Source organism: Papio anubis, chromosome 19 (assembly GCF_008728515.1).
Source record: "Papio anubis isolate 15944 chromosome 19, Panubis1.0, whole genome shotgun sequence".
NCBI lineage: Eukaryota > Metazoa > Chordata > Mammalia > Primates > Cercopithecidae > Papio > Papio anubis.
In genome coordinates, this window is record NC_044994.1 from 13184512 (window position 1) to 13211552 (window position 27041).

The 27041-nt window shown below is 37.7% G+C and overlaps 1 protein-coding gene across 2 annotated transcripts in view; it reads right to left on the minus strand.

Moving 5' to 3' along the window:
* The window catches only part of ROCK1 (Rho associated coiled-coil containing protein kinase 1), a 163699-nt gene that overhangs the window by 61067 nt on the left and 75591 nt on the right, over positions 1–27041 (minus strand). Inside the window, exons 10-13 of one of the 2 annotated variants that reach the window (XM_017951600.3) lie at positions 19129–19288; positions 13245–13305; positions 10084–10172; positions 5463–5511 (exon numbers count right to left, since the gene is read on the minus strand). In XM_017951600.3, coding sequence (XP_017807089.1) covers positions 5463–5511; positions 10084–10172; positions 13245–13305; positions 19129–19288 — 359 coding nt within the window. The remainder of the gene's footprint in view (positions 1–5462; positions 5512–10083; positions 10173–13244; positions 13306–19128; positions 19289–27041) is intronic. The other variant, XM_009192496.3, reaches the window with a different exon arrangement.

A 27041-nucleotide genomic window follows, 5' to 3' on the forward strand; every position in this document is an offset into this window, starting at 1 on the left:
TAGGTACATGTTTAGTTTTTCAGGAACACAGTCAATTGGTTTTCCAGAATGTCTGTACCATTTCATATCCCCATCTGCAATGTCCAAGTGATCTAGTTTCTCCATATCCTTGCCAGTTCGTTATTGACATAATTTTAAAACTTACTGCTTTTCCATAGTTATGGAGTAATATTTTATGGTAATTTTAATTTGCACTTCCCAAATGACTAATTACGTGAACCTCTTTTCACATGATATTTGTCATCCATATTATCTAAAAAGTTTTAAAAGTATGGATTCACTTTCCTTAACACTTATATAGGGCTACTGAAATTACCTATTTCACACTGTATGAGTTGTGGTAGTTTGTTTTTTGAGAAGTTAGTCCCTTTCATCTAAATGTCTTAATTGTGTTTAGAACTGTTCATAGTATTTCCTTATGATTCTTTTGATACCTATATGGTCTATAGTATATGCCCTAGCCCTATTTCATTCCTCATACTGGTAATTTGTGTCCTCTCTTTTTCCTTTATCAGTCTTGCTAGAGGTTAATTTTGTTGATCTTTTCACACAGTTTTTTGTTTCACTGTTTTTCTCTATTGTTTTCCTGCTTTTAACTGCATTGTTCTCTGCTCTTATTGTTACTTGTCCTTCCTTTTGTTTGTTTTGGGTTTATTTCACTCTTCTTATTCTCGTTTCCAGAAGTAGGAGTTTAAATTATTGATTTCAGACTTCTCCTCTTTCCTAAGGTAGGCATTTAGTGCTATAAATTAACCTTCATCACTATGTTAACAGCATCTCACAAATTCTGATGATGTATTTTCACTTCATTGTTTAAACATTTTTTAAAGATGAAGAGCCATAACAGTTTTATGAGACATAATTAACATTCCAATGTATTTTTTTCACTGAGACTTCTTTGACCTCTGGATTATTTAGAAGTTTGTTGTTTGCTTTCCATGTGTTTGCAGATTTTTCTGTTATTCTCATCTGTACATTTTGGTCAGGAAACTCTCTGTATGATTTCAGTGCTTTCAAATGTGTTTGTTTTATAGCTTGGCATGTAGTCTACCCTGGTGTGTGTTCCTTAAGCACTTGAAAAGAAGGCATATTCTGCTGTTAAGCAGAGAATTCTGTAAATGTTGAACAAATTCTGATGGTTGACAGTGTGGTTGAGTTCTCCAATGTTTGGTAATTCTTAGGGGTGTTGAAGTCTCCAACAATAATTATGGATTGGTCTATTTCTCCTTTCAGTTTTATTAACTTTTGCTTCACATATTTTGTAGCTCTTTTGTCTAGTGTACAGTTAGGATTTTTATTTATTTTTGGTGGCTTAACTCTTATCATTATGTAATACTCCTCTATGCTCATGGTAATTTTCTTTGCTCTGAAGTCTACGTTAAGGTATTAACATTGCCAATAGTGCTGCTTTCTTTTTAATATTTGTATGTTATCTCTTTGCATCTTCTGATATTCAACTTCCCTATATTGTTATATTTGAAGAGTTTCTGACAGATACATAAATGGGGGATTTAAAAAAATCTATGCCTACCACCTCTTTTGATTGATATTCCATTTACTTTCCATTTAATGTCATTATTGGTAGTATGGTAGGGTTAAATCTGCCATTTTTGTTTGATCTCTGTTATTTCTACATTTTCTTTCCTGTCTTTCTTTGGTTACCTAAACATTACTTTAGCATTCCTTTTGATTTACCTACGGTGTTTTTGAATGTATCTCTTTGTAAGGCCTTTCAGTGGCTGCCATAGATATTACATTGTATATGCATAGCTTAATATATAGTACACTCTACTGGTATTGGCATCTTACCAGTTAAAGTATAAAAACTTCCCCTTTCTTTTTTAAATTTTTATCTTATTTATTTTTGAGAAAGGGTTTCACTCTGTCACCCACGCTGGACTACAGTGGTATGCTTATGGCTCACTGCAGCCTCAACTTCCTGGACTCAAGTGATCCTCCCACCTCTGCCTCCCTAGTAGCTGCGACTACAAGCGTGCACTACCACACCTGGCTAATTTTTGTATTTTTTGTAGAGATGGGGTTTCACCTCGTTGCTCAGGTTGGTCTTGAACTCCTGGGCTCAAGCAATCCGCCGGGATTACAGACATGAGCCACCACACTCGACCTAAAAACTTTACCTTTCTTTATGACCCATTATTCTCTGTTTATAATGTCTAAAATATTTTTTCTCAAACACAGAGAATCATATTAGACAATATAATTTCTGCTTCAACTGCCTATTATAAAAAAAATCAAGAGGAAAAAAAATGTATTTACCCATATTTTACTCTTTCTTTATTCCTAGTAATTCAAAATTCCTCCTTTTTCTTTTGGAGACAGTCTTGCTGTGTCACCCAGGCTGTAGTGCAGTGGTGCGATCTTGGCTCACTCCAACCTCCACCTCCCAGGTTCAAGCAATTCTCTAGCCTCAGCCTCCTGAGTAGCTAGGATTACAAGCATGCGCTACCACACTTGGCTAATTTTTTTTGTATTTTAAGATGGGGTTTCGCCATGCTGGCCAGGCTGGTCTTGAACTTCTGGTCTCAAGTGATCTGCTCGCCTCAGCCTCCCAAAGTGTTGGGATTACAGATGTGCGCCACCCCTCCTGGCCAAGATTCCTTCTTTTATCATTTCCTTTCTGTTTAGAGAATTTTTTTAAGCAATTCCTTTAGGGAAGGTGTGCTGGTGACACACTATCTTAGTTTTTCCTCATCTGAGAATGTTGTCATTTTCTTTTTCATTTGAAAAGGATATTTTAATTGAACACAGAATTCTCAGTTGATAGGTTTGTTTGTTTTTTTAGCACCTGAAAAAATCATGCCACTTCCTCCTGGCCTCCATGGTTTCTGGTAAGAAATCAGCTGTCACTTACACTGTTCTTTCCTTTCTAGGTAAGGTGTGTCCTGTATTTAAGATTTCTTTTTTGTCATTAATTTTCAGACATCTGGCTATTGTGTCTTGGTGTGGATATCTTTGGGTTTACACTTTTTGTGGTTCGTTAAGCTTCTTGGTGGTTTATGTCTTCTGTTAGTCAGTTCAGGTCTTTTGTCAAATTTGTTGAATTTTCCATTATCATTTCTTCCCACCCCCGTCTCCTCTCCTTTAGTAATTCGAGTGACATGAATGTGAGAACTTTATTGTTATAGTTCTACAGGTCCCAGAGGCTCTGCCACTTTTTTTCTGACCATTTTCTCTCTGTTGTTCAGACTGCATAAGTTCTATTTTTCTTTGTTGAAGGTCTCTGATTCGTTTCTCTGCATTGTTCACTCTGCTGCTGACACCATCTATTGAGACTTTTATTTCAGTTATTGCAATTTTTGGTTGGCTCTATTTTATACTATGTCTTTCTGAGACTATTTTTTTTGCTTGTTTATATGTTTATAGTTGCTCACTGAAACATATTTATGATGATTCCTTTAAATCCTTGTCAGATAATTCTAACATCTGTGTCGTCTGAGCGTTGATATTAGTTTATTATTGTTTCTCATTCCAGTTAAAATTTTCCTAGTTCTGATTATGATGAGTAGTTTTCTATTCAAACCTGGACATTACCTTACAACATTCTGGATCTTATTTAAAATCTCTTTTAGAAGGTCTCCTCTGACACTGTTCTGGTGAAACTAAGGGGGTGCTGCCTCTTTTCCACCAGGTGGAGTTTGGAGAAGTCCAGGTTTTCCACTCAGCCTCTACTGACACCTCAGGTGGGGAGGGGAGCAGATCCTTATCATTGCTGCGTGGAAGCAGGAGTTCTGGCGCTCTACCAGGCCTCCATCGAGTGCACCATGGCTGCTCCTCATGTGGCCCCCACAGATGACACTGCATTGTGGAGGGGAGCTTGTTATTTTCAGTCGAAAGTTCTAATCCCTACCATGCCTCTTTTGAAACCAACCCAGAAGGCAGTGGGGGGGCACTCCATTACTGCCAGCTGGGAGTGTAAGTGTAGATTCCCCACATGGTCACTGCTATGCTGTCTGGGGAGAGAAGGAAGGTTTGTTACTGCCCACGGGAGATGAAAATTCGTTTACTGGGCCTTCTCTGACACTATTCTAATTGGAAGCTGGGGTGTGCTACAGCATAGTGGAGATGGAAATCTAGACTTCCCACTCAGCCTTTGCTGTTAAGAATGGGGCTACCGTTTTTCTGTGGTGTTTGGCTGAAAAAAGCAGTGACAGTATAAGTTTTCTGATTTGCTAGCCTGCTCCTTTTCTGGTCTTAAGGCTAAGGAAATTAGCCTTTTTTGGAGCTTTGTCTGCAATTGTTGATATTTCGAGGTTGCTGGCTTCTATACACGCAGCAAAACGAAAACCCTGAAGGTTCATTCATGTGTTGTTTCTCAGGACACAAGTAACCTAGGCTGGTTTGCCTTCTTTCCACCTTTCAAAATCTTTTTATGTTTGCTTTATATTTAATGTTTAGGGTTTTTAGCTGTATTTACTGGGAGGAATACGGAAAGGTACTTTTACTCCATCTTTCTAGAAGTGAGACTATTTTAATTTCATACCGCAAATGTCCCTCTCTACTTCTAATTTGGAAAAATGAATAACTTAAATCTAGCACATCTGAATTTTATCTGTGTTTTAAAAGTTAAATGTAAGTGGAAGATATGCAAAAAAAGACTCCTTAAACATTCAGAGTCAAATATATACTGCTAAGGCTAAATACAAAGGCAAGTTAGTAAAATGCTATCTAAATCTTCATAGATGATTACATGGATATCCAAAGCCACCCACGAAAGAAAGCAAGCCATTGACAGATACCATTCTATAAGGGAAGAAAAAATTAACACAGCATAAAAACTATCAGAGATTAAACCTAAAAAAGGACAAAATAATATATTAGGAGAAGACTATAGAGAGTGTATTTCTTTTCATGGGACTCATAGACACAGTAGAAATATACTTAGAAGTTGACTAAGAGGAATGGAAATGTATTACATATTTGCAAACAAACATCTGAATTATGAATGCTTGTTATTGTTTCTCTGATAATAAAAAAATTTTGACAGGTAACCATGGAAAAGATGAACATTCTAAAATCAATATATTTTCCATTTGATTACATGAGATTATGTCAGTGTTAATCTTTTAAAAATATTTTAAACTGTGTTCCTCTCTTTTCCTTATTTGTCTGTCTCTTTCTGATACAGTTTGAGATTCAATTTCTGATAGCTTGCTTCTCTGGCTCCTTTCTCACATTTCAACCATCAAGAACCACTGAACTGAAATTTACATACTAAAATTTCAATATGGCTGTAGACTACAATTGTACAAAGGAAATTACACTATAATCTAATCTGTACCACTTGAAACTGCAGTTCCAAGGTAAGGCTCTCATCACAATTCTCTGGCTCTGTTTTGTGTTTCAAACTATAGAGTTTAAATATAATTTTCTCTGGAAACGAAACAATTTGAAAGAGAGAAAAATCTCAAAAAGGAAACTTCTGATTAGAAAACAAAAAGTACCTCTTCATCCAATTCTTTCATTATCTTGTCTAGTTTTATGTTTGAGGTTCTGTAAAAACAAAAGCAATACAGATTAGAAATATATTTATTTCCTATTGCCCAGTATTAAACACTCACATTCCTTACTTTTCCACTTAACTAGAGTTTTGTATCCTTTTTTGGTGCCATGGATCTCTTTGGCAGTCAAGTGAAGCCTATGGCCTTTTTTCAAAATATTTTTTGAAGCACAAAAATTATATATGATTAAAAGACAATTAGGCCAGGTGCAGTGGCTCACGTATGTAATCCCAGCACTTTGGGAGGCCGAGGCGGCTGGATCATCTGAGGTCAGGAGTTCGAGACAAGCTTGGCCAACATGATGAAACCCCAACTCTATTAAAAATAAAATTTTAAAAAATTAGCCAGGCATGGTGGCAGGCGCCTGTAATCCCAGCTACCTGGGAGGCCAAGGCAGGAGAATTGCTTGAACCTGGGAGGCGGAGGTTGCAGTGAGCCAAGATCGTGCTACTGCACTCTAGCCTGGGTGATAGAGAGTCCATCTCCAAAAAAAAAAAAAAAAGGAGCCAATTATATTGAAATACAGTAATAAACTTTTAAAAAGCATGTATAATTCAGTAGTATATATGCTTCTTTATTAATATATTAAATCACAAGATCTAGTGGCAGTAATTTCAAAGTACTGATGAGCATAAATGATATTTAGAGATAGCTGTAACAACTGTAATAAGAAAACATCTATAATTTCTATTGGTAATACAAATTAACAACTACTGCTAATAACTGAATTGCTGCCTATGCTCAGAATTGAAAACAAGTGCTAAAATTAAGTTACAAGTTAGAGAAAACATTCACCTTTTCTCATCCAAGTTTAAAGACTTCAAATTTCATCCATGGACTCTTTGGGGGAGGTCTATGGATCTCAGGTTAAGGATCCCTAAACTCCATCATGCAGTACTTGCCACTACTCAAAAATCAGCCATTTATCCTTTAATACAGGATAAAGTAAATGAAGAGAAAGGTAGCATATATCAAATCAATTAAGGCACCATTTGTCAACACTCAGTGTATTATCTTCATTACAATTTGCTTTCTTTGGTTCAAAATGTAATTCTGAGCTTCAAAACCTATATATGCAACATTTTCACATGGATGTCTCATCAAAAACCTCATTCAGCATCTCCAAAATGGAACTTACTGCCTCCGTTCCACACTCCCACCCCAATACCAATTTGCTTCTCTTCTAGAGTCCCTAAGTAAATGACATCACCTAGGAATTATCCTTGACTCATCTTCCCTCACTCTCACTTAGTTGAATAAAGTCCCAAATGCTGCTAATTAAGCAGGAACTTCTTTTGAAACAGCAAATTTAATATATATATTTTTACTTATTAGTTTAATGACTTTTGGTGTTTTTCCATCACACTTAAAATAAATTCCAAATTCTTAGTCCCCCCCGCCCCCAAAAAAGAGAAAAAAAAAAGAATCTTCCCCAATCTAGACCTTGCCATCCTCCCCACTCTCATCTCAGGCTTTTCCTTCCCTCGCATCTTACAGGCCAGTCAAGGTCTCTTACCTCACGGCCTTCACAGATACTCACCTCCTGGACCCTAACACTTCCTTCCACTCTTCTCCTAATAATTTCCATTGACTCTTCTGGTTTTAGCTTTCTCTGATCTCTGACAAAACAGTACAGGCATCTCCTGATGTATTCCTGATATTCCTGTATAATTTTATTCTCTCCCCAATTAATACATACCACACTTCTTGATAATTACTTATTTTTCTTGCTAAATTACAAGCTCCTTGTGGAGAGGGGCCATGTCTTGATTTATTCAGTACTATATTGTTGACAAGCACATTATCTTGACACTTTAACTGAAATTTTTATTGAACAAATGAATGTAACTAAAATGATTTGAATGCAGAGAATTTGATTTAAAGAAATGCAAGTAAATATCACTCCACAATCCCTAGCACTAGGTTTTTATTTTAAAAACTATTTACCAATTCAATACATACTTTTTAAAAGTTTCATCTCAATTTTATTTCCTTGAGGTGATACATTTTCACATGATTATTAGCCACTTCAGCCATTCTTATTACTTCCTCAAACTGATCCCCACTCACCATTACTACCAGTTTGTCACTTGTCTTTTAATTTTGTTTAAAATTTTTTGGGGGCCGGGAGTGGTGGCTCATGCCTGTAATCCCAACACTTTGGTAGGCCGAGGCGGCTGGATCACCTGAGGTCAGGAGTTTGAGACCAGCCTGGCCAACATGGTGAAATCCCGTCTCTACTAAAAATACCAAAACTAGCTGGGCGTGGTGGCTTGTAATCCCAGCTACTGGGGGTGCTGAGGCAGAAGAATTGCTTGAACTCGGGAAGCAGAGGTTGCAGTGAGCCGAGATCGCGCCATCGCACTCCAGTCTAGGGGACAAGAGTGAGACGTTGTCTCAAAAAAAAAAAAAAATTGGATGTAGAGACTTCTCAACATTTATATAACAGTATCTACCCAGTTCTTCCCCTTATTTTCATATTTTATATTTAGAAATTCTTTCCAAATTCTGGGATCAGTTAATTATTTGCTTACATTCAAACACTTTTTTTAAAAAAAGTTTGTATTGGCCGGGCACGGTGGCTCACGCCTGTAATCCCAGCACTTTGGGAGGCCGACACGGGCGGATCACGAGGTCAGGAGATCAAGACCATCCTGGCTAACAGGGTGAAACCCCATCTCTACTAAAAATACAAAAAAAAAAAAAATTAGCCGGGCGTAGTAGTGGGCACCTGTAGTCCCAGCTATTATGGAGGCTGAGTCAGGAGAATGGCGTGAACCCAGGAGGCGGAGCTTGCAGTGAGCCGAGATCGTGCCACCGCACTCCAGCCTGGGTGACTGAGCAAGACTCCATCTCAAAAAAAAAAAAAAAGAAAAAAAAAAGTTCGTATTATACACTTAACCATATAATCTATAAAGAATGGTTGGCTGGGCGCGGTGGCTCAATCCTGTAATCCCAGCACTTTGGGAGGCCGAGACGGGCGGATCACGAGGTCAGGAGATCGAGACCATCCTGGCTAACACGGTGAAACCCCGTCTCTACTAAAAAATACAAAAAACTAGCCAGGCGAGGTGGTGGGCGCCTGTAGTCCCACCTACTCGGGAGGCTGAGGCAGGAGAATGGCGTAAACCCGGGAGGCGGAGCTTGCAGTGAGCCGAGATCCGGCCACTGCACTCAGCCTGGTTGACAGAGCGAGACTCCGCCTCAAAAAAAAAAAAAAAAAAAAAAAGGAATGGTTAAAAGTGAGAATTTTACCTGTTTCGTACCAAACCCCCCACCTGCTCTGTCACAAAATTACCAGCGTTCCCAATTTTATTTGTTGAATACTTTTTGTGTTACCTTTGCATTTCATTTACTCAATACTATTCACTAAAAACATAAATAATTATAAAAAAAGTATTGCTTATAATTGATAAGTAATTCAGTATTAAGATAGGTTATTTAAATTAATCTTGAGCATAACTCAAAGATATTTTTTCTGTGGGTCTAATGCCAATAACATGCTGAAATTAGACCCGCAGAAAAAAATACTCTGAGTTACTGCTCCAGAGAACCACAGTGGAAATTAGAATGGCCACATCAAAAATTTAGTATATTTTAATCTTCAACATTTTACATTTCAAAAAGCACCTTATTTAATGTAAACTAATTTCCCCTTTATTTATTTTTCTTTTTGAGACAGAGTCTTGCTCTGTTGCCCAGGCTGGAGTGCAATGGCGTGATCTCGGCTCACTGCAACCTCTCCCTCCTGGGTTCAAGCAATTCTCATGCCTCAGCCTCCCAAGCAGTGGGGACTACAGGTGTACACCACTGTGCCTAGCTAATTGTCTGTATTTTCAGTAGAGATGCAGTTTCGCCATGCTGGCCTGGTTGGTCTTGAACTCATGCCCTCAAGTGATCCACCATGCCCAGCCTAATTTGCCTTTTTAGTTAGCTAATTATGTAACGAGAAAAAAGCAGTAAATCCGGCAACTAAATGAATTAGCATTATAGTTTTTTAAGAATACAGACTGTTGGCCAGGCGCGGTGGCTCACACCTGTAATCCCAGCACTTTGGGAAGACAAGGCAGGTGGATCACAAGGTCAGGAGATCGAGACCATCCTGGCTAACATGGTGAAACCCCGTCTCTACTAAAAATTAAAAAAAAATTAAAAAAAAATTAGCCAGGCATTGTGGCAGGTGCTTGTAGTCCCAGCTACTGGGGAAGCTGAGGCGGGAGAATGCCATGAACCCGGGAGGTGGAGCTTGCAGTGAGCTGAGATCGTGCCACTGCACTCCAGCCTGGGCAACAGAGTGAGACTCTGTTTCAAAAAAAAAAAAAAAAGAATACAGACGGCCAGGAACAAATGTACTTTAAATATTCTGAGGAAAATACATCTATAACTAAGCCAACATAAATAGAACTTCTCAATTCTAGCCAAGACACATCATGAATGTATTATCAGTAGTAATCTTTACACCCTCATTTTCTATCTACTTTCAGATGTTTGCAGGGTATAAGCTTTCAAATAAGTATTTGGTATGTAAAACTTTTAATATGAAAAACTTCAAGTATATTCTCACCTGCACTTCTGCTCCATTTCATCTTTTAACTGCATTTCATTATGCAGCTGTTCTTCCAGCTTATAGATTGTTTTCTGCAAACTTTCCTGCTTTAATTTAAAACAAAAACAAAAATTCATTCTACTAAGAATATTTAGACATTTAAAATATCAAGTCTATGTTAATATTTTAAACCTTTTTAGAAAATAATTTAATCTTACCTCTTTTCTATTTCAATTTTTTTATTATCAATTTAACAAGCATTTTCTTAACATCTACTAAATGTTAGGCCATTAGAAATACAAAAATTAAAAAGATTTGGTTCCTGTTCTCATGAAGCAAATAGTTACATAGTGAGGCAAAGTTAAATTGGAAGAGAAAAAAGAACCTACAATGTCTCAAATAAATATACACAAAATATTACAACAGACTTTGGTAAACAATAATAAAATTATCTACACAGTGTTTCGAAGGAAAGAAAAGGTCACTTCTAACTCTGCCAAGAATATATAATCCTTAAGTTGAGGCCTAAAAAGGTAAGAGGAACTGATAATCTGATAAAGCAAAGAAGGTGGTACAAGGAAGGCATTTTAGCTAGAATGAACAATGAGCCCAAAAGTAGAAAGGCAGAAGAAAATACGATACATTTGGGAAATGGAAAGAAATCAAGTACTATAGCAGAGCACAGAATGTAACAGGAAAAACAACTCACTTTAAGTCTAAGAAGGTAATGATCCTTGCATGCACAAACTGGAGTTAGGGACTTCAACCCATAAACATTTTAAATGAGAAATGACATAATGCTGGCACCTCAGAAACATCACTACAATAATAAGGTGAATGAACAGCTTAGAGGGCGTGAAGTTCTAAGAAGAGCAACCAGTTAAAAAGCTATCAAAAGAGTTCAGACAAGAGAATATGGATCTGATAAAAGGCAGAGTCTATAGGAATGAAGAGGAAGTAATGGATAAAGGTATCAATCAGAAAGCATAACGTATGACCAAACCAATTGAAGTTAGAACAGATATACCATTATGAAAGACAGTCAACACATTGCTAGGGAGGGAATGGGGACAGGAAAACAATGAGTTTAGCTCTGGCCTAGTTTGATATGCCTGAGAAGTATACAAAAGAGACAGAAAGATTCAGGGCTGGAGCTCAGACGAGCAAGCTGGACATAAATGAGATTACCTACAGAGAAAGAGCAGAGCGCCAAGATCAGAACTTTGGGAAATGTTTAATAATTGAAAGTAAGCAGAGAAGGAAGATCCTGAAAAGGGGATTGAAAAATAAATAAAACTCAAAAATATGGGAGGTAAAAAAGAGGGAAACAATCAGAACATAAAAGAGTTAGAAAAGTCAGAAGTTCCAAAGAAGAAGGAAGTAGTCAGTGTCAAATACAGCAAAGAAGAAAAATAAGACACGGGTTGAAAATCATCCACTGTATTTGGCAATTGCAAAGTTGTTCATTAGCATCTCTGCTAAAAGCTTTTCAGGGAAAATTAAATTAGTTGATTTTGTACTTAGTTCTAGGTTAAAATAATTAGTATTTCCCCCTTGATATTATTAGAGCAAAAGATAAAGGTAGCAACCACTGACAAACTTACGGTAATCACCACTGAACAAAATCCGCCCAAAGAAAACATGAATCCTTATTTTTGAAGGCCGAAGGCACTTCTAACTCTACAGTCAAGTAATACAGTGAGAGCTGACTTACAGCAACTCCTTATTATTACCTAGGTCAAAGATTTTTGAGCCCTGGTTAGCAATACATAACTTGCCAAACAGCTCTACTGGGATTAAAATTTAAAAGGACCTTCTGAAATGTAAGCAAGTAAGATTTTGTTTTACCTCCGTCTCAGAATATGAGCTATATGAACAACACAAAGAACTCAACTAAAATTTATTTTTGAGAGTAATTCACTTCTCAGTGGACAAATTAAGATGATGCTGACTATACTGGTTATTCTCCATTTCCCCCATTCCCTTCTAACCTTGAAAATTCATCCTCTGCTCTTCTTTGCCTTAAAATCTACAGACTGCATTGCCTGTATTACTCTGTAGCCCTATGATTTTAAGGTTGGTTTCAACCCACAGGAGACACCAGCAGAAATCTGAAGGTAAAAAAAAGAAATATTCATTCTCCCTACACCGTTTGTGCTTCACTGTGGTTCTTGCAATGTTCTATGTTTTATATTCCTTTTCTATGATGTCAGGCTTTCTCTGAGCTACAATAAGGTTTTCTCTCTTTGCTCCTTCAGTACAGGGCAATGGCTTCCCACTCTTGTTCATACATGGGTGCTTTAATATACTTTATTGTTTCCCTCTACTGATGTTCACAGCTTGTTAATCATCCCTTCATTAAACTCTTCACTTAATAAATGCACAAAATATGGTGTGCGTGTGTATATATGTGTGTGTGTGAGTGTGTGTATGTATATATATGTACACAATGGAATATTACTCAACCTTAAACATGAAGGAAATCTGAATACATACTATTAATATAGATGAATCTTGAAGACAGTATGCTACATGAAAGAAGTCAGTCACATATGGATAAATATTGTATGATTCCATTCATATAAGGTGCCTAGAATAGGCAAATTCATTGAGACAGAATGTAGAATAGTGGCTACCAGGACCTGGGGGGAGGGTGAAATTAGGAGTTATTGTTTAATTGGCATAGATTTTTAGTTTGGGATGATGAAAAGGTTCTTGAGATGGATGGCGGTGATGGCTGCACAACCATGTGAAGGTGCTTAATGCCACTGAACTGCACACTTAAAAATGATCAATATGGTAAATTTCATGTTATGTATATTTACCATACACACAAAACTCTCGTTTAAATCTTTTGAACATGTAATCTGTTTGCCTGTCAAGACCCTTAATGACACATTGATATATCATAGTTCCCGATTCCAAAGATTAAAAAAGATGACCTCTGTTAATCTGTGTAACAATTTAGTTTACTAACTGCCTCCAAATATATTATTTCATTTGATGTTTGAGCAAAAAATCAGACCGAAAAGGAGACGGGAGATAAAAGTGCCATAAAAATCTAAGTTCAGCTAACTACAGCTTCACAAACAATACATAAATTTACTATCATACACACAAATATATTACCCACAAAACAATTTTAAAAACAATTTTCTTAATATTAAGAAAATACCTACCAAGCTTTTATCTGCATTGGAGCTAGTCCTGTTATCATTAGGATTTGCTGAAGATAAGTATCTGAGGGAAAGAAAAGTTTAAAAAGAAAACAAAACAAAACTCTTTAATATCCCGTAACAACCAATAATAAATACTACATGCCTATTTTATGTTCAATGTTATAGTAGCTTTGTTTTTAAAAATTAAGTATAGGTTCATAATTTTTATAAACATAATTCAGAAATGATACATATATTAAATAAAACACCCAGTTAGGTCTAAAAATAGTAGCAGCCTGTAAACATATGACTTAATATTCTTGTAGCAAAACATAAGAATATTCATACCAAGCAAGATAAATAAAAAACAAAGTCTCAAGTTAGTTCAGATTAGGCTTTCTGGTCATGACAGCAGGTTATGACAGTTTTTTCTACCAAACAAGTAACTCAAAAACATTCAGTTTTCAGAGCTTTTTGTATATAAGAATTGGGGGTAAGAAATTGCTGACTTCTGCAGACATATGCACAATCACCTCTCTTGCACCCAACTATCCTTCAGCAAAGCATAATATTGCCTCTTCAGGTCCAAAAAATTTTTGCCTAAGTGGGTGAAATAACAGCACCAAAGTTTAGGTGATGCTGCTAATCTTTTGGGACTCCGGCTTGCAGAGTTCTTTAAATTCAGTGTACAGTTAGAACTGTATATAAATAAAGCTATTAGTGAACTAATTTAGAGGTCTTTTTTAGATGTCTCACAAGATTCTCAATCTAAATAGATCATATATGTAAACAATTTCCTAAGCTACCAAATATTATATAAAGGTAAGGTACTAGTGCCGCTAGTGTTGCTACTACTACCACCATGCTATGCTACAATTACTATGGCTACAACTACTATAATCACTACTTCTACCATCACCACCACTACAGTCAGCACCCCAATTAACCAGTAGAGTTCTCGCAAAAGGAGATCAAATAGTTATCGTATGCTTCATAGCTATTGGAGGCATCTGTTAACACACCAGATATTAATAATGTTCCAAAAGAACAATTTAAGTAAATTTTAAAAATCAGTGAATAACACAATCCATTTACGTATCAATAAAAATACACAGTATAATGGCACTATAAAAGAAACAGCTAGAAATATGCCACTTCCTAGGTTTTCCTTGAAAAATTATTCAGATCAAATGGAGATTCAGACAACTTTAAGACAATAATAGGGGCTCTGTAGCAGTTTTATAGAGGAAAAGTCCCATATAACAATTGACAAATTCTGGATGTAGTACAATTTAATTCCATTGACTATTAAGCATCTCAGAAATTCAATGTGAGATTCTGCTTATGTAATATAAATAAGGCATATAGCAATGCCAGTGAAATCTAAATTAGATGAGACTGTTTCGTCTCTAAGATATTTTCTAAACTTAACAAGCTATGTAACTGAGACTGAAATTTTAGTCTTTTGCAAAATTAGTAATAAAAGCTTGAATGCAGCAAGGGAAATATAAGGACATCACTTGTATACATTAATTCTTCCACCTTCTGTCATTTTCTATCAAGGTACGTTTGCATATTATATTGATGCTTTTACATAGAATCTGGTCATTTAGGTAACTTTTTAAGAAATAGGAGTTACTATATTAGGAATATAGCTTAAGGCTATTTTAAAAATCAGGTTTAATTCAGTTGTAATTAAGCAACAATAATTTCTGCCCTTGGTATTAAAAGTATATTTGGATTTCAGGGATAAGAATTTCAGAGGTTTTCGCCGGGCGCGGCGGCTCAAGCCTGTAATCCCAGCACTTTGGGAGGCTGAGACGGGCGGATCACAAGGTCAGGAGATCGAGACTATCCTGGCTAACACGGTGAAACCCCGTCTCTACTAAAAAAATACAAAAAACTAGCCGGGCGAGGTGGCGGGCGCCTGTGGTCCCAGCTACTCCGGAGGCTGAGGCAGGAGAATGGCGTAAACCTGGGAGGCGGAGCTTGCAGTGAGCTGAGATCCGGCCACTGCACTCCAGCCTGGGCGACAGAGCCAGACTCAGTCTCAAAAAAAAAAAAAAGAATTTCTATTTCATATCTGTATATTCTAAATTATGCTTACGTATTACGATAAGGCTAATCAATATTTCTGCCAGGGCCAGGTGCAGTGGCTAACACATGTAATCCAATGGGATTACTTTGGGAGGCCAAGGTGGGTGGATCACTTGAGGCCAGGGATTTGAGACCAGCCTGGCCAACATGGTGAAACCCCATCTCTAATAAAAATACAAAGATTAGCCAGGCGTGGTGGTAGGCATCTGAAATCCCAGCTACTCAGAGGCTGAGGCACAAGAATCACGTGAATCCAGGAGGTGGAGATTGCAGTGAGCCAAGATCACACCACCGCACTCCAGCCTCGGCGACAGAGTGAGACTCTGTTTCAAAAATATATATATATTTTGTTGGTTCTTTCTTATTAAGAGCAACCATACCTTTGCCTATTCATGTAGTAATTACTTAAAAAATACTACATATATTTGTCAATGGGCTATGACAGTTAAGAACACAGTATATATGGCCGGGTGCGGTGGCTCACACCTGTAATCCCAGCACTTTGGGAGGCCGAGGCGGGCAGATCACAAAGGTCAAGGAGTCCGAGACCATCCTAAGCTAACCGGTGAAACCCGTCTCTACTAGAAAAGTACAAAACCAACCCGGGCCGAGAGGTGGCCCGAGCGCCTGTAGTTCCAGCTACTCGAGGGAGGCTGAGGCAGAAGAATGGCGTGAACCCGAGGCGGGCTGTAGTGAGCTGAGATCTGGCCACTGCACTCCAGCCTGGGCGACAGAGAACTCGTCTCAAAAAAAAAAAAAAAAAAAAGGAACTTAAAAATTAGTTTGGGCCATAAAACAGGAATACAAAGAAAAACTAGAGAACATGATCGAGTGCATGATAATGTAGGACAAATAGCAGAATAAATGTTTATGTAACTCAAGGTTACCATTATACAGAGAAACTTAAAGTTATTAACTGCTGGACTCTACTACAGAAAATACAAAAACATTGGAGGTTGTTTATATCAACAACTTGAGTGTTTCAGAAACCAAATCAAAGAATAATTGATAAGAATACAAAAAGTTAAAGAATGCTTCAGCAGGCTGGGCATGGTGGGTCAGGCCTGTAATCCCAGCACTTTGGGAGGCCAAGGCAGGCAGATCACCTGAGGTCAGGAGTTCGAGACCAGCCTGATCAACGTGGAGAAACCCTGTCTCTACTAAAAATGCAAAATTAGCCGGGAGTGGTGGTGCATGCCTGTAATCCCAGCTACTCGGGAGGCCGAGGCAGGAGAATGGCTTGACCCCAGGAAACGGAGGTTGCAGTAAGCCAAGATTGCATCATTGCACTCCAACCTGGGCAACAAGAGCAAAACTCTGTCTCAAAAAAAAAAACAAAAAACAAAAAAAACGAATGCTTCAGCAAAAATCACCCTGAAGCTCTTCTGTATATGTATGTTAATTGAAAATAGTTAAAATACTATACTCATGGAGTATTAGGGAGGAAAAAAAGGTAAGTGCCAGCTATCTCACTGATGATGCAACAAAAAGTATTAAGTACTATCTTACAGTGAATTACTGTAGAGGTTTCAAAAAGCCAGACTAAATTGTCTTTCTGATTTCTAAGCTTAACCCGAATGGCTCTAATACTAAAATGACAAGACTCTTCACTTTAAAATAAGATTAGTTATAAAGACCTCAAATGTAATAATTTACTCCAAGCAAATCTGTTATCTGATACCATTCCAAAGGAGTATAATTTGATTAGAAGTACATATTTTTGAGGTAATTAAAAGCAGATTTAACCCACCCAGTAAGTGTTATCATATAGTTCAATGCATTATATTGGTATAGCACTTTGTTTAGATTTCTCCTTCTTTCACTTCCTTCCTTTTTTTTTTTTTTTTGAGACAGTCTCACTCCATTGCCCAGGCTGGAATGCAGTGGCATGATCTTGGCTCACTGCAACCTCCGTCCCCCAGGTTCAAGCAATTCTCCTGCCTCAGTCTCCCAAGTAGCTGGGATTACTGGCATGTGCCACCACGCCTGGCTAATTTTTGTATTTTTAGTAGAGACGGGGTTTCACCATGTTGGCCAGGGTAGTCACGAACTCTTGACCTCAAGTGACCCGCCCACCTCGGCCTCCCAAACTGCTGGGATTACAGGCATGAGCCACCGTGCCTGACCGAGATTTCTACTATGTCGTTCTTATCAACCTACGATGTACAATTTATCCATTTCTCACCAAATGTGAGCCTCTCAAGAGAAGGTACTGTATCTTATTCATCCTTCTCCATGCAATTTGGTGCTTAGTATATACCTGACAAATAATAAGTTATCAAAGATATCTGTGAAATGAACAAATGCTCAGCACATTAAAATAATGTTAAATGTTTAACTTAAATCTCAAGTACATTAGACTAAAGCTAACATGAACTCATACCAATGATAATAATAGTTACACTGAGTGCTTACACCATGCAAAGCACTCTTCTAAATGCTGTACTGTGTTTTAATTTACTTAAACCTTACCGTTGGGAGCAAGGCCCCCAAAAACTGGCCATAAACAAAATCTCTGCAGCACTATAACATGTTCTTAATGGCCCTAACGCCCAAGCTGGAAGGTTGTGGGTTTACAGGAATGAGGGCAAGGAACACCTGGCCCGCACAGGGCGGAAAACCGCTTAAAGGCATTCTTAAGCCACAAACAATTAGCATGAGAGAACTGTGTCTTAAGGGTGTGTTCCCACTGCAGTTAACTAGCCCAACCTATTCATTTAATTCCGCTCATCCCTTGTTTCCCATAAGGGATACTTTTAGTTAATTTAATATCTATAGAAACAATGCTAATGACTGGTTTGCTGTTAATAAATATGTGGGTAAATCTCTGTTCCGGGCTGTCAGCTCTGAAGGCTGTGAGACCCCAGATTCCCCACTTCACACCTCTATATTTGTGGGTGTGTGTCTTTAATTCCTCTAGCACCGCTGGTCTTGGCACTTTACAACAATCCTGTGAGGTAAGTAGGCAAGTAGTATTATTGTTATTATCATCATCCCTATTTTTGAGGAAATGGAGGCATAAAAGGCCAAAGTTATTTGTCCAAGGTCACAGTGGAGATAATACTACATGTTGTAACACATGGTAAATTAAATGGGTTTGGGGAGGAATTAATTTTTGAAGAGCTAAAAATTGATAGCATCAATATGGTGATGACAATGCTAGAAAAGTCTACATGCTGGCCAGGCACGGTGGGTCATGCCTGTAATCGCAGCACTTTGGGAGGCCAATGCGGGCAGATCATGAGGTCAAGAGTTCAAGACCAGCCTGGCCAACATGGTGAAACCCCATCTCTACTAAAAATACAAAAATTAGCTGGGTGTGGTGGTGAGCACCTGTAATCTCAGCTACTCGGGAGGCTGAGGCAGGAGAATTGCTTGGACCCAGGAGGTGGAGGTTGCAGTGAGCCAAGATTGTGCCACTGCACTCCAGCTTGGGTGACAGAGCAAGACTCCATCTCCAAAAAAAAAAAAAAAAAAAAAAAAGTCTACATGTTGTTTCAAAATGTATTATAAACCATAAGTCTACAGATCAAAATATCAGTATTTATAGCATCCTTTGACCTATTAATTGTTGTAACTTGAGGATATACAGTATATCATTTAGCAAAAAAATTTGGAAAAACAATGTCCTAAACATGGATGAGTCCAAAATGAATTAAATATGAAATACTGGAGATATCATGCATCAATGAAAAATTGCATAAGGTATATCTTTATATACCATTAAATCTACTTTAAAAATGAATTTTAGACATTTCTAAGAACAAAATCGGCACTTACTCCTACAATCACTGTTTAGCATACTTACCTACGATTGCTATAATATGTAAATCCTACAAAAGGTAGTTGATTGCCAACAAAAGCTTTAGGAATAGGGAATGTTTCTTCCTCTCCTTTATCTTCTTCCAAGTCATCAAAATTACTAGTATCAATGTCACTACTTAAATCAGGTACAACTGGTGCTACAGCTAAAAACAGAAACAAAATTAGTTGCTCATTTCAAACTTAAAATACAAGTAAAGTGAAGCAGATTCCATACCAACTACTGATGGTTTCTCTCTTATAAAAGCTTGCAAACTACAAATTCTACCTGGCTTGAATCCTATTATACTAAGCTTTACCAGGATTAAAAATCAACTGATAATTGATCATTATGTAATTCTATGAAACAATTATCTTCAACGTCACCTATAATTATCTATACTTTGGGTTTAACTTGACTATTACAAATCAAGCATTATTAAGGTTTGTTTTAGAATGTACCAAGGTATAAAACACACAAAAGCATTCAGGACTACAGAAAAAACTTTTTAGAAACTAAAACATAACAAACCATACTCGAAAAAATTGTTTATCTTTAAATACAGTATTTTTTGGTTAATCTGCTTTATAGTAAACTAAAAATTAAGGTTACTTCTTAGCTTCCTGGACATAATAATTTGGTACTGAAATATTTTTACTCACTCAGAATCCAGATGATCAATACTCCTCCCTCCCACCCCAGTATCTCCATAAGATTAAGCCACAGGAGCAACGGATTTGGAATTGTATTTTCAGACTAGCTACCTCTAGAATCAAGTGATTAAGATTAATGCAGTGAGGTATTTATGATATCACTGTTAATAAAAAAAAGGGCAGTAATACAAAAAACAGACACGACATCTTCAAGAATTATAAATTTGATATGGACAAAGTCTTACATATACTTAATATAAAATCATATGTGACAATGTTTAAATATTCATAATATAGGAGAAAATACCATATAAAACTAATACTACTAACATCTACTTCTGGGGCTTGAATGTTAGAAGAGGTATATCTAAAAATAAATTCTAAGAAAATAAAAGTTTAAGAAAATTTATTTTTTAGCTTAAAGATACTGTAGTATAATAAAACATCCCTGAATTATGATCATTAAAATACTAAAAAATTATTTTAGGTGCAACAACCTCATGTTCTTTGAGGGAAAAGGAATCAATTTTCTTTTCAATCATCTGGGTATTTCAGGCAAGAAATACCTCTTGTTGTGCCATCTGAGACACAGTAAATTAATATTTAGGGAACAAAACAACACATTTAGCCGAATGAAGCCATAGTACTAACTAATAGTAACACAAGAGTGAGATTAGAGCTTTTCCATCATTCCACTTTCCTGAATGGCCAACAGAACTGTCTGATTAGACAAGGCTAGCTTTCTAATATTTGTAAAATGAGGGGAAAACACAAATGGTTGCCGCCCTTGGGAAATACATAAGTTAAGTATGGTCTTAGCATAAATTTTATGTTAAAAGAGTGATCTCAATCAGAGACACTTTCGCCTGCTGGAGGGCATTCAGCAATGTCTGGGTACATATTCTGGTTCTCATTAACGGAAAAAAAGTGTTACTGGCACCTAATGAGTACAGTCATGGGATGCCACTAAACATCCTTAAGTTTAGGATAATCCCCACAAAAAGAATTATTTGTCAACTGCTAAGGCTCAGAAAACCTGCTTTAAAATTATATCAGAAAGAGAGAAGCAGAATAAGTGTGCTGCATTTTCTCTTGCTGTTTCTGATGGACCTACTCTTTTTATAAATGACACTATTTCACAGTAGTTCTAAAATGACAAATTCTCACCTGTTTAAATTCTGAGACACAAGTGGGGAAAATATTGGAAGAGTTATAAAAGTAATTATTTCTGCTACTAAATTAAGATGCTTAGGCTTTACATAATGCCATATAATCACTTCAGAACTAATAAGAATAAAGATAACTTTACGGAATAAACATCAGTATATATTTGTTTAAAAATTTGCCTTCATTAAATAACTGTTAATTTAGAAATCATGTTCCATAAAAAAGAATCCAGCAGATGTTGTCAAAAATGGCAGAGTAGGGAACTCAAAGAAATCATACCTCCACTGAAGCAAATGCTGAGTTGACAAAAACTACCAGAGCAACTTTCTGAGAACTCTGGAACCTAATAAAAAACTAGTAACAAGCAGGAAGTGTTTAATGAAGAAAGAGGCTACAAAAATTTGGCATTTAAGGAAATCTCTGTCACTGGCTGAGATAATGAAATGGAGATTTCAGTGAATACAATGACAATGAATACAGTACTTTGCAAAAATAGTCTGGAAAAGTCACTATCACAGCCCACAACAAGCAACAACAGCAAGCCCTGGGTAAAAGAGGAAGAATCTGATTTCCAGAGTTACAACACTGTAATATCCAAAATGTCCCTCTTAGAAGGATACAGCTGCTTTAAAACAATGTCCAGTTTACAACAAAAAATTACAAAGCATGTAAAGAAGCAAGAAAGTACAGGCCATTCACAGGGAATATAGAATATGATAGAAACCACCACTGAGGAAACCAAGACATTAGATTTACTCAACAAAACCTTAAACTCTTTTAAATGTGTTCAAAAAGCAAACGAACACTATAGACAAAGTACCCGGAAGATGATGTCTTAACAAAGAAAAAATATCATGAAAGAGATCGAAAATAAAACCAAATAGAAAGTCTAGCACTGAGAAGTACAATAGCTGAAGTTAAAATTTCTCTAGAAAGCTTCAACAGCAGATCTGAATAGGCAGAGGAAAAAAATCAGTGAACTTGAAGATAGGACAAATGAAATGATCAAGTATGAGGAACAGAAAGAAAAAGAATGAAAAAGTGAACAGAGACTAAGGAAACTGTGGCATCAAACCAGACCAACACACAGATTACGGGAATTCCAGAAGGAGAGAAAGGGGCAAAAAGACTATTTGAAGAAATAATGGCCAAATCTTTCCAAATCTGGTAAAATATATAAATCTACACATCCAAGAAGCTGAATGCCAACTATGAAAAACTCCAAAAACTCCACATGAAGACATATCATAATCACATGCCATAATCAAACTGTCTTAACTCAAAGCCACATGAAGAAGAAAAAGGAGTATCAGTAAAGGTAACTATTTAGATAAATGTAAACAGAAGCAGGTTTTTGAAAGCTACTCAAACTAAACTGGTATCAATTCAACCTAGATTGTTATCAATTTAGAATGTTAACTGTAACTCCATTTAATTAATAAGAAAATGACTAAAAAATATACAGAAAAGGAAAAGAAGGAATCAAAATAGCATACTAGGGTAAAAAACTAAGCACAAAAGAAAGCAATAATGTATTATCTGAGGAATAAAAAGGAAATATATGACATAGAAAACAGGAAGATGACAGAAGTCTTTTCTTATCAGTATTCACTTTACATTTAAATAGATTAAACTCACCAATTAAAAAGCTGAGATGAGTAGAATGCAATAAAAAATGATTCAACTGTATCTGTCTATAGAGACTCGCCTAAGATCCACAGACATAGGTTAAAAGGTTACTTGACCTTCATCCACAGGTTAAAAGTAATGGAGGGAAAAAGATATTCCATGCAAAAGAGAGCTGAAGTGGCTACATTAACAGGAGACAAAACAGACTTTAAATAAAAAACTGTCAAAAGAGGCAAAAAAGGACACTGCATATTAATTGATAAAAGGCTCAATCCATTAAGAAAATATAATGACTATAAAAATGTATGCATCTAACACAGACCCAAAATGTAAGAAGCAAAAATAGACATGAATGCAGGAAAAAACCATTCTAAAATAATAGTCTGACAGTTTCATAGCTTGTCCCCACAAATGTCATGTTGAAAAGTAATCCCCAATGTTGGGGGGCGGGGGCTGGTGGGATGTGACTGGATCACAGAAGAGGATTTCTCAAGAATGGTTTAGCACCATCCCCTTGGTGTTGTCCTCAAGACAGTGAATGAGTTATTGCCAGATCTGGTTGTTTAAAAACGTGTGTGTCGGCCGGGCGCGGTGGCTCAAGCCTGTAATCCCAGCACTTTGGGAGGCCGAGACGGGTGGATCACGAGGTCAGGAGATCGAGACCATCCTGGCTAATACGGTGAAACCCCGTCTCTACTAAAAATACAAAAAACTAGCCGGGCGCGGTGGCGGGCGCCTGTAGTCCCAGCTACTCGGGAGGCTGAGGCAGGACAATGGCGTAAACCCGGGAGGCGGAGCTTGCAGTGAGCTGAGATCCGGCCACTGCACTCCAGTCTGGGCGACAGAGCGAGACTCCATCTCAAAAACAAAAACAAACAAACAAAAAAAAAAACAAAAAAAAACGTGTGTGTCATCGTCCCTCTCACCCTCTTTCTTGCTCCTGGCTCTTACCATGTGATGGGCCTGTTCCCACTTTGACTTCTGCAATGAGTAAAAGCTCCCTGAGGCCTCTCCAGAAGCTGGGCAGATGCCAGCAACATGCTTGTACAGCCTGCAGAACCATGAGCCAATTAAAACTCTTTTCTTTACAAATTACCAGTCTCAACAATGGATAGAACATATAAATAGAAGATCAATAAGAAAATAGAAGATATTAACAACTTCACAAACCAACTAGATGTAACAGACGTGTACAGAACACTCAACAACAGCAGAATACACATTTTTCTCAAGTGTATATGGAACACTTTCCAAGACAGATTATAAGCTGGGCCAAAAAACAAGTCTTAAAAAGTTTTAAAACACTGAAATCATACAAAGTATCTTCTTTAACCACAAGGGAATGAACCAAGAAGTCAATAATAGGAAGAAAACTGAAAGTTTCACAAATATACGGAAATTAAACAAAACACTCTTAAATCACCAGTGACTGAAAGAAATAATCACAGGAAGACTAAATACTTTGAAACAAATGAAAATGGGAAGACTAAATACTTTGAGACAAATGAAAATGAAAACAACATACCAAAATGTATGGGAGTCAATGAAAGCAGTACTCCAGTGGAAATTTTACCCATAAATGTCTATTACACTAAAAACCAATGATCTCAAGCCAATAACCCAACTTGACACTACAAGGAACTATAAAAAGAAAAGCAAATTAAACCAAGAGCCAGCAAAAGGAAAGAACGAACACAGATTGGAGTGCGTAGAAATAAAACTGAGAATAGAAAATCAATAATGCAAATTAACAAAACTAAAAATCGGTTCTTTATAAAGATCAGCAAAATTGACAATCCTTCTACTGAACTAAGAGGGGAAAAAAAAAACCCAGAAGACACAAACAACTAAAATAAAAAATGAAAGTAGGGGCATAACTACCAACCACATAGAAGTAAAAAGAAAATACAATGCATAATCGTACAGTGACTTTTTTTTTCTTTTCTTTTGGAGACAGAGTCTTGCTCTGTCACCCAGGCTGGAGTGTAGTGGTGCAACCTCAGCTCACTGTAACCCGTGCTTCCCGGGTTCAAGTGATTCTCTGCCTCAGTCTCTGGAGTAGCTGGGACTACAGGAGTGCATGCCTAGCTAGTTCTTTTTTTTTTTTTTTTTTTTGGTATTTTTTGTATTTTTTGTAGAGATGAGGTTTTGCCATGTTGGCCAGGCTGATCTCGAACTCCTGGCCTCAAGCGATCCACCTACCTCGGCCTCCCAAATTGTCGGGATTACAGGGGTTAGCCACTACGCCTCGCCTACAGTGACAAATTAGACAACTTAGATGAAATAGAGACATTCCTAGAAAACACAGACTGCCAAAATTTATTTTAAAAGAAATAAAGAATCATAATAGGGCCATAGTGGCTCATGCCTTTAACCCCAGCACTTTGGAAGGCCAAGGGAGGGTGGCTTGAGACCAGGAGTTTGAAACCAGTCTGGGCAACATAGCAAGACACCATCTCTACAGAAAATAAAAAGAAAATTAGCCAGGTGTGGTGACACATGACTGTGTTCCTAGCTACTCAGGAGGCTGAGGCAGGAGGATCCCTTGAGTCTGAGAGTTCAACAATACAGTGAGCTAAGATCATGGCACCGCATTCCAGCCTGGGCAACAGAGCAAGACCTTGACTCTATTAAAAAAATAAAACAAAATGAAGGAAACAAACCCATATGATCATTTCAGTTGTCATACAAAAAGCATTTGACAAACACAACACCCTTTCATGATTGAAAACACTTGGCCAACAAGGAATAGAGAGGAACTTCCTCAATATGATAAAGGACATTAATGAAAATCCCACAGCTAACATTATACTCAGTGGTAAAAGACTAAAAGCTTCCCCCATGACCAGAAACAGACAAGGTGTCCACTTTTACCACTGCTATTCAACACTTTACTGGAAGCTCTAGTCTGAGTAATTAGGCAAGAATGATAAATACAAGGCATATAAATTGGAAAGGAAGAAGTAAAACTCTCTCTCTTCTCAGGTGACATGATCCTATCATAGAAAATCCTAAAGAAGCTACAAAATAATACATTAGAGGTAATAATCAAATTCAACAAAATTGCAGGTTACAAGATCAGAAATAAAAGTTCTACTTCTTTTTTTTTGAGATGGAGTCTTGCTCTGTTGCCCAGGCTGGAGTGCAGTGGCCGGATCTCAGCTCACTGCAAGCTCCGCCTCCCGGGTTTACGCCATTCTCCTGCCTCAGCTTCCCGTGTAGCTGGGACTACAGGCACCCGCCACCTCGCCCGGCTAGTTTTTTGTATTTTTTAGTAGAGATGGGGTTTCACTGTGTTAGCCAGGATGATCTCGATCTCCTGATCTCGTGTTCTGCCCGTCTCGGCCTCCCAAAGTGCTGGGATTACAGGCGTGAGCCACCGCGCCCGGTCTAAAAGTTCTACTTCTATATGCTAGCAATAAACAATATGAAAAGAAAATTAAGGGAACAATTCCATTTAAAATAACATCAAAGGCCAGGCGTGGTGGCTCACGTCTGTAATCCCAACACTTTGGGAGGCGGAGGCGGGAGGTTCAGGAGGTCAGGAGATTCAGACCATTCTGGCTAACATGGTGAAACCCCATCCCTACTAAAAAAATATATTAAAAAATTAGCCGGGTTTGGTGGTGGGCGCCTACATGTAGTCCCAGCTACTCGGGGGGCTGAGGCAGGAGAATGGCATGAACCCCAGAGGCGGAGCTTGCAGTGAACCTAGATTGAGCCACTGTACTCCAGCCTGGGCGACAGAGCGAGACTTGTCTCAAAAAAAAAAAAACATTGAAAAGAAACACCTAGGAAAAAATTTAACCAAGAAGATGTAAGGCTTATGCACCAAAAACTTAAAAACATTGCTGAAATTAAAGAAGGCTTACATAAAAGGGGAGACATCCTGTGTTCATGGACTCGAAAAGTTACTATTGTTAAGATGGTAATACTACCCAAAGTAATTTAAAGATTCAATGCAATCTCCATTGAAATCCCAATGTCCTTTTTGGCAAAGATGTAAAAACCCATTCTAAAATTCATAAGAAATCACACGAGATCCCAAACAGTCAAAACAATTTTGAAAATGAACGAAGTTGTTTTTGGGCGGAGCAAGATGGCCGAATAGGAACAGCTCCAGTCTCCAACTCCCAGCGCCAGCGACACAGAAGACCGGTGATTTCTGCATTTTCAACTGAGGTACTGGGTTCATCTCACTGGGGAGTGCCGGACGATCGGTGCTGGTCAGCTGCTGCAGCCCGACCAGCGAGAGCTGAAGCAGGGCGAGGCATCGCCTCACCTGGGAAGCGCAAGGGGGAAGGGAATCCCTTTTCCTAGCCAGGGGAACTGAGACACACAACACCTGGAAAATCGGGTAACTCCCACCCCAATATTGCACTTTAAGCAAACAGGCACACCAGGAGATCATATCCCACACCTGGCCGGGAGGGTCCCACGCCCACGGAGCCTCCCTCATTGCTAGCACAG